This window comes from Macrobrachium rosenbergii, chromosome 12 (genome assembly GCF_040412425.1).
Source record: "Macrobrachium rosenbergii isolate ZJJX-2024 chromosome 12, ASM4041242v1, whole genome shotgun sequence".
NCBI classification, from domain to species: Eukaryota; Metazoa; Arthropoda; class Malacostraca; order Decapoda; family Palaemonidae; genus Macrobrachium; species Macrobrachium rosenbergii.
The window spans coordinates 15947175-15956163 of record NC_089752.1 but is presented as its reverse complement, the minus strand read 5'-3'; the positions used below and the strand labels follow the sequence as shown (position 1 = coordinate 15956163).

At 36.9% G+C, this 8989-nt stretch overlaps 1 protein-coding gene across 2 annotated transcripts; it reads right to left on the bottom strand.

Moving 5' to 3' along the window:
- Positions 1-1899: 1899 nt before the first annotated feature.
- On the bottom strand, positions 1900-8221 carry LOC136844411 (uncharacterized). Of its 2 annotated transcripts, none has more exons than XM_067113571.1 (6): positions 8075-8221; positions 5462-5659; positions 5202-5307; positions 4463-5076; positions 3677-3821; positions 1900-2701 (listed from the first exon to the last, which is right to left on the bottom strand). In XM_067113571.1, the coding sequence occupies exons 2-6, from the start codon at positions 5635-5637 to the stop codon at positions 2204-2206; spliced, it is 1539 nt and encodes a 512-aa protein (XP_066969672.1). In that variant the 5' UTR covers positions 5638-5659; positions 8075-8221; the 3' UTR covers positions 1900-2203. The 2 variants fall into 2 exon arrangements, with proteins under 2 accessions (XP_066969672.1, XP_066969673.1); XM_067113572.1 differs by having other exon boundaries at positions 7949-8079.
- Between the last annotated feature and the right edge of the window lie 768 nt (positions 8222-8989).

Below are 8989 nucleotides of genomic sequence, written 5' to 3'. Positions count from 1 at the left end.
GACACACACTCTCACAGCTGTATGGGGCTCAGCTACGAAGGAAGAGCTAGACTTGCATCTTGAAGTGTAAACCGTTACCAAGTTAGAACAGAAGTGTTAAATTCCAACGCTTAGCAGAAGAGCGAAGAGAGAGTCACTTAACATGAATCTAGGCAACTACTAATTTCTGGAGAAAATATAGAAAGAATCTGCCCCATCGGCGGAGGAATTTGACCTCAGATCTCAATGAGAACATTGCTTGTGTAATGAAATATAATGTTAATGCCAGAAATGTATAGTTATTAAGAAGTTTCTTTGTGAAATCCTGTTAAGCAAAGGCAGTCCTTCATAATACAAGCGAAGATTCTGTAGAAATAAAAAAAAAAAAAGTAAAATGGGAACTAAATGGTAGTATCGAGGTTTGTTTAACCGTGTTTGGATGCCGCCATATAAACATGGTCAAAAGCACTGCTGACCCATGGTAGCGTGACGTATTAACATTGACGGTTGGTCAGTTTCCGATGTAACTTTTTGGTAAAATATTGAAATATTGTGTTAAAACGAAGGAAAACCTTCCCTAATATTGTTCAGATGTAACATGTTTATGTGATCTCATGTGTGTGATAAGAGTTGTAAGAGGTAGCTCGGGGTTAGTGTTTGATCGTTAGTGCTTGTGTGAGTGCCAAGTGCGAATTCTGTACGGTCAGCCATTGGGAATGGAATATGTGATTTAGGCATAAAGCCAAGCACTGTGACCCACAGGGTCATTCAGCGCTATGGTGAGAACAAATGAAAATTGAAATGATATGAATAATGAGTTTAAAATAGATATTCTAAAGATCGGTGTTTAAAACGGTGATCGAAGAGATTTAACTTTTAATGGAATTAAAAACTACCATAAATAAGATAAAAATAATATATATCTATATAAAATTAAGATATTTTTATAAAAACCACAAGCCTTTAAAAACTCAAAACAGGACCAACTTCAGTGTTGCTTCCTAAAATTTGTGTCATGGTTTTACCATCTAAATGGTACATCCGCCTCTCATTAGCATACCTGGCTCAGTGAACCAGAATGTGCTCAACTGTCAAAGGGCTATCACAGTGAACACATACACTGGGCGACCGGCACAGATAGGGATTGCAGTTGTCTTAAATGCTAAACTGCCCAGACGTTTCACTATACCTACGAATGGGCTTTCTACACATCCACGTACTTGCCTCGCTAAATCCTCCACGGTACTGATCTATGATAATAGCTGTTATTACCTTTTATGATATCTAGACTTAATTTAACTTTTCTAATTAATCACAAATATTTCATTTTTTTATCTCAAGTTGGCTTTGTTCTTGCTTCTTGAGCAGCCTGTATGAAATCTTCAACTAGCGGTTATGCACACAACGCTGGTCATACTTAAAACTAAAGGCCCCTTAGTGGCTGTTGTTTTGAAAGTTTCTCAAGTCTAGTTTGAAGACTCCAATGTAGAATGGTGTCCAGGTTTTCATAACAAATTCTCCACCGTGATTAATACCTAATACCCTAATATTATGCAGTTTGAACTGGTAAGATTGTAAACTGCATTTTGTACTATTAATATTTTTTTGGAAATAAATTTATTTATAGGAAATTTGAAAGATTGTGGGCGATCTGCACTTTCAAGCTTTGATTATTCATGAATAATTAAGTAGCTAAATTTTCGTATGCATGGATATTCTCTCTCCATTCGTTAACTAGTGACAATAAAGCATATTATATAAAGTTTCAAGTAAATGGAGGGGGGAAGGGTTAAAAAAAAGTTCTCGACCTCATAAAACCATTGATCGTGGGAATGCTGATGGTTATCATAAAAAAAAAGCACAGAAATTATTCAAAACGTGAGTGGCAGAATAAAAGACGAAGGATAAAGAACCAAAGCATCAATCAAAATAATTTTGCATTTTCCAGATTCTTATGACACATTTACATATACAAAACACGAAAGGGAGATTTGAATTACTGATTCGGTACCTTTTCTTACATTAAACATAACCGTATCAGTTTTGCATGTACGTGGTCTACCATAATAACATATCTATTAAACATTCGATGGATATCTTACATTATCCTAATATTCATATTAATAAAATGATACAGTTCAAAATACTACCTAAAGTTAATCCTATTCAGTGTTGTAAACATTTTGCACACTATTTTTATTATATTTTTTAATCAAGTGTGATGCTATGTTTCCCCGGACAGTGGTGTTGAAGTCGTTCGTGTCGAAGACACTTGTGTTTCAGACGACGGTGTCAAAGCCGATGACACGAGAGACGATTCTGAGGAATCTGTCGCAGAAGACGACGACATCGGCGCCAGAGAAGACGTCAAAGACGACGGAGTCGCAGTATCTTGCGACAATGACGACGACCGAGTCGAAGTAGTTGGTGTCCCGGACGATGCCGACGGTGGTAGTGACGATGGAGTCACGGACGAGAGTGTCAAAGATGGCATAGCAGCAGCTGGTGCGGACGACGTCTCTGAAGATGGAGTCGATGAGCCCCTCAGAAGATTGGGAAGCGTCTGTCGAGGCGAAATTGGCACGCGATAATGATATCTCATCTGATTGTTAGTAGAGCTGCTGTTGTGCGATGGAAGTAACTGTGCTGTGCAGATGCTCTGTCCACCTTCGCTGAGGAATTCCACAAAGATTTTATCCACGGGATACCCTTCCACCGATACCTGTAAAAAATTGTATCCGTGGTTGGTACCTTTGCTAACTCATTTTCCATCAGTTATTGTTTTTTCTCTAAGAAATGGGGATAAACTATCCGTTTGCAGAAAAGCTTGGCTAAAGGAGAGAATGGGGTACTTAGTTTTAATTGACAGTAAAATTGACACGAGCTTGCTGTTTTGCAACTTTTAAAAAATTATTTGGCCTAATGCTGCCAGAATAATATTGGTTGCAAGGCAGTGTGTATCAACCGAGATGATGGCAATTCTAACGTATATTGTAATATATTGTTGTTGTGTTTGGATGCCTACAATTTTCCTTTGTCTTTACCTATTGCGCATAATTACTTAAAGTTCTGGTTTCCTTTCGCCTAGGAAATGGTAATTCCGAAATGACCATCGTCAGGGGGAATCTAGTATTCCAGTGCATCAACAACACATTAAGGTGCTTGATGTGGTATTACAGGGTACCAAGTCTCTCATTCCCATTACTGCCTGAAGAAAAGTTGTCCTAGTAGTATTTTGGACGTTGATAAGTACCAATGTCTTGACCTTTTCAACATTTTTCAGAAATAAGATATTTGGAGAAATACAAGAAAGGCACAGAGCTAAGTTGTAAGACCTCTTTTGCGATAATACAACAGTGAAGTGTGAAAGAAGCAGAGGGACAGTGTTGCTAGATTGAAGTGGACGAGGTGCCAGAAGTCTTTAAATAATATGTACACTCCACGAGTGGTAATGCTTGACGAAGACAATGCATTAGCAGTCATGTGCGTTTTGCACCTAAAAGTCGTTGTCCGCACAAAATTGGTAATAGCGTAGTATATCAGAGTGACATGATTTTTTTGTCAAAACATGACCCATGAAAGATTTTGTTGATGACTGTTCTTGTTGAATTTTGTTAGCTTGTTGTGCAAATCTGAAGTTGGGGAAAAAATAAACTCTTAAAATATACTGAACCTAGAACAACAGTAGGGCACTAACCTCGAAACTGTCTGTATCAATGTGTTCCTTGGAGGGAATAGGCCAGTGCGCTACAAAACAGTTAGGAGACGACTCCTTGGCGAACACCACCTGTTCCATGCCACGGATCCCTCTCATTAACAGTTTGATAGAGTTGCCAGGTAAACTACGAAAAATATATATAATGAAAAAATATAAAGCGTTCCTGAGTAGATGCTGTCATAATAAAGCTGTTTTTAACCAAGTCATTCTTTAAGCAATTAAGAGTTCAATATATTAGTACTGAATTTAGGTATATATGATATACAAAAATCGCAAGTCACTTTACCGCCAAGTTTCTAGAGGGCCAGTTTAAAACTGTGGCAATGTCAGATACAAACTCACTGTTACAAAAGCAACTGTAGCATATATATGCATATATATATATATATATATATATATATATATATATATATATATATATATATATAATATATATATATATATATATATATATATATATATATATATATATATATATATATATATTATATATATATATATATAATATATTTTATATGTATATATATATTATATGTATGTATATATATATATATGTATATGTATACACACATCACACATATATACACATATATATGTATGTATTACTCAGTAGTTAAATCAGAAGTTAGGTACACGCCAGCAATTTGGTAATTTTAGATTTTAACAAAATCATGCAAATGAGTATGTGTAAATGGAAAAAATCATGAGAACAAATTAAACAATTTTTTTTTTTTTAAATTTGTGATTACCTTAATGGTTACTTACCCATTTTCAAGGAAGGAAGGGGAAGCAGAAACACTTGTTGTTTCACTCCGCAGGTTGTGGTCTTTAACATTAACATCGTCATCGGTTCTGTGACACCCATCTCCATTAAGATTGGCCCCCCCGCGATTATTCACCCCCAAGTTTTGCCAAACAAGTGATCCATTTTGTGGCGGTGATAGTGATGCGCTGTTTGGTTGGTTGTAGGCAATAACAGCCAAATCTGGAGATGGAAGAATCGCATTTTCGTACACAAGAACAGGAGGTACCACGTCTCCAATTGAACGTGCATTATCAAGAGGAGGAGACTCCACAGTGATCTTGATGGCAGTTTGTACCAGACCTTCTCTTGAGGGGAGAGTTTCTTGAGAGTGAACATCAACTGGAGAGCTGGTCACTTTTGGACATCTGCTAATCTCAGGCGTGGAGCTTCGGCCAAGAACAGGCTTAAGCCTGTATGTTTCAGGTTCACTGGAAAGGCTGTTATGGGCGATTGAGGAAACTTGGCTTTCGCGTTCGGTTGTAGGTTTGTTCCCGACAAGGACAGAGCCACTGCCTTCATTTTTGTCAACGTGCACAACAAACCTCAAGTGCACAGGGCCATTTACTAACTGCAGCTGAAAACATGTAATGGGGTACTTATGAAAAGTATTCAATGCAATTGTAAGTTTTCATTTGTGACAACAAGGAATATTATCAAATTTTGCTTCGAGTCAAACAGAAAATTTACGATTGCCAATACCATCCTTCGCAGGGCGCAACTGTATGATGGGAGGGAATTTGTTATATCAGAGTATCTCGGTGGTGGAGTCAAATATCTGTCGAAAACAGGAGCTGCATCGAACCTTCTGCATTTGACCAAGATGTCATCACCACCATAATCGAAGTGCAAGAGTAGATACATTAGCTCGCTACAGTAAATTTTAAAGATTTTCTAGAAATAAGTGTATCCGCAAATAGAACAATTTTCTCTTGACCTCTGCAAAAGCACTGAAGACTTACCCCTGATCTCTGGCTTGATTAGCGGTAATACTTCTGAGCAGTTGCCCTATGTGGAAATGGAGGCCGCAAACATGGCAGCAAAGACACACATAGGCTAAGAGTGCCACCGACATGACTGTCATAACAATTCCTGTTATTAAAGGATCTTCAAAATTGGTGATGCCAAATGTTCCCATCCTTTGTGTTTTACCAGCCAGCCTGAAGAATACAAATGATTTAATGGAATAGAGCTTTAGTAGTCTAATAAAGATTTTACCTTATTACTATATATCTGTGTGATATTATGCATGAAATACCTATATGATTATTTATTTTTAACATTTTTACAAAAGCTATCATCTTCCCTTGTAATTTATATCTGAGCTGTAGTTCTGTAATTAAGTTGAGGCAGTGACACTAATATTTTCCGCCATATTATAGGCATATCGATTCTCTCAAGATTTCTAACTTCATATTTTGGGAACATTTCAGACAGTAATAAAGAGAATAATTAAAGCCCCTAATCAAAAGTTGCATACTCATAATGGCAGTATTGTTATGTCATTCTGAAACATGATGTGGAACAAGAAACCTTAGTACAGCATATAAAATGTGTTTGCTGTATCAGTCTCTGCTGTCTTCAGACAGTAAAACAAAAAATAATTACCTAAACATGCAACCTGATAAACTTGTCATATTTTAGACCGAGAATTTTTGTATACGAGCAACTGTACTATATAACTAAAAACAAAGTGCTACTGCAAAGAATTAGAATATCAATATAACTCTAACATCCTAACAGCATTTTACTGTTAAGTAAAATGGTTAGAGAGAGAGAAACAGAGAGAGAGAGAGAGAGAGAGAGAGAGAGAGAGAGAGAGAGAGATGAGTGAGTTTGGGGCGTAAAATAAGAAGAATCAGATCACAGTAAACTTCAGTACTGCATTGGATACAGAAAGAAAACTACTAAACATATCTTTTTATGGTCTTATATACCGCTGTTGCGCATAGAACTGTTAATAGAAAATCTGGCCGACAGTATTCCTTCCTCGTTCCCGCACAATAGGAAGAAATAAAAAATGCATACCTTCAGAAACCGCCAGAACCAAGCTATTCATGAAAACTATTTACCGGCAGATGAAAAGGCACCTGCCAGACAGGCCAAATTAAGAATCGATAAGAGACCACGAAACTTCAACTCTGAAGAAGAGCAAAGACCCGTTGGATAGGTATCAGGGTTGTTTCCTTTACCTTGAACTTTTGGAGAAGCAGTTTGATTTTTCTCTCTGTTAAAGAAGAAATTGCAACTTGACAGGAAAATAATGTAGTGGGAATACTCTCCAGGGAATATTAGAGAGAAGAGGAAAATCAGGAGAGGCTAAAGTAAATATTCTTACCTTAATTTTCAACAGAGTAATTAAATTTTATTGGTTTTTGCAGTTATACGAAAATGCCTCCTCGTTTATACTTAAATTATTTCCATAAACTAAAAGTTTTTGTTTAAAGTAAATAATAGTAACACTGAAGCCTAGCGTTATTCTTTTTGTTTGAAATTTAGGCTGTCAAGCCAAACACTGGGGAACTCTCGGCCATTCAGCTCTCAAGACAGTGAAAAGAGGGAGTTGGAGTGGTTGGGCAGCAAGATAAAAGAGGTTCAGAAAATAAAGGAAATGAAATACAAGGATTTTAAAGTGGACAAGGGAGAAAACCCCACAGTTGCACTAAAAAGTAATAGAAAGTAAGACAGCACGAATGGAGGTAAGGCAAAAGGCTAAAAAAGGGGGTGCATCTAAGGGCCAGAGGGACGATGATAACACCCTATAGTAATTCCTACTGTGCACCACGCGAGGTACACTGACGGCACTCCCTTCGTAAAGGGACTAGCGTTATTCAAGAAAACTATAAATCTTTGGAGAAAAGGAAAATTCAGGATTTCACCGGATGAATCAACAGTTGACTGAGATGTCCTCTAAAACTTAATATGAAAGTTGTAGTGAGAAATTGATCATAGAAAGGCCATCTGAAGAATATTGGTACTAATAAAGGTAAATCTTTCATCCCTATCTACTGTATTCCGAATGTTTTGACAAGACGTGTAGTAACAAGCGTACAAATTACTTCTTACAGAAACGGCCGTTTTTATTTCATTTTCCATCTCGTTGAGTTAGGGAAGCAACTAAGAACTCTTCTTTTCTTACTCTGTCTTCGTTGTCATATTTGTTCTTGAATAAAACACGTGTTTTATAATTTGACACTACTTGCCTAGAAATTTGCACAACCTAAGTGTCAGTTATACAACTGAAGAGATCGTGTACTTTTAGCAAAAATTGGATGCACTGTATCACAAACCCCCTCCCCCCCTTTTTTTTAAGAGAATACGCGGTTAACTAAAGGAATAACCTCACCCTTGGCCGTTGGACATACGTTTGATTCTAGGGCATATTTACTGCAAATCTATCTAACTTCTTTTATTTCGCGCAGTTGAAGGCTTGGAAACTGGCAACATACCTTTGAAAATCTAGTGGAGCGGCCGAAGAACACAATGAAGTCTGTCATACTTGGAGAATAAGTAAACAGAAATATATTCCATATACAGAAACTGACATTGTTTAAAACAAACGTAGAACGACTCACCAAGTTTCCTTGACACCAGGCTTAGTGAACTACTATGTTCTCCCTATTTCAAACGACTAACTGGTCTGTGCCAATGATGAGTATCTCTTTAACTCTGGCTTCCTCTCATGCGATAGATTCAGGTCACTGTTTGAAAACGAAGTGCCCTTGGGGAATTTAAAACGAGTATTTTGTTGGGTTTCATCTGCTGTTGTTAGTTAAGTCACCCAATCGCTTTCAACACCCGTAATTAGAAGTTCTGCTATTGATTTTATATCCAATAAGTACGCAGTCAAGTTCCAACACTCGCTTCTAATTTTAAGTACTTTAAGTAAGAAAAAATATAGAAAAAATGTATTGACAACTAAAGGGAAGATTTGTCTCCCAACAGTTTTTGTCCTTCGCCTTCAGTTGTTATCTTCATTTCCTCCCAACAGTCCTGTTTACCTGTCACTCGCAACATCTGCTCAATCGCTGCACGGATAAAATGTAAGGGCCTACCCATCCTTGTGCAGTCTTTGATTGACAAGCAGCATATGAAAATAACTACAACCAGATTGATAGAGCTGAAACAGAATTGCCTGACTGCGTTTGAGAAATGACTATGCTCAAGTTTCCCAACGATCTTCATACATGTTTTTAGTGATTTTTGAAATATACAGAACACTATAAATAAAATGAAAAATGTAAATAGTAATGTGAAAAAGTTTGTGGGTGAGTCTGTACCCATCCTTGGGGAAAATTAGTTTAAAAGAATTAATTAGGTGGCATTTTCGTACAGAAAATTGCCAGAAAAACAGTAAGGTATTATTTAAAAAATTCTGTTGGTGCAGTCATCATTTTCACTAGAAATTATTTTAATAACAATAATATGCTACTGAGGTACTAATTTCCAAGAGAAAATCAGCGAATGATTAAGATTTATATAAAACCCTT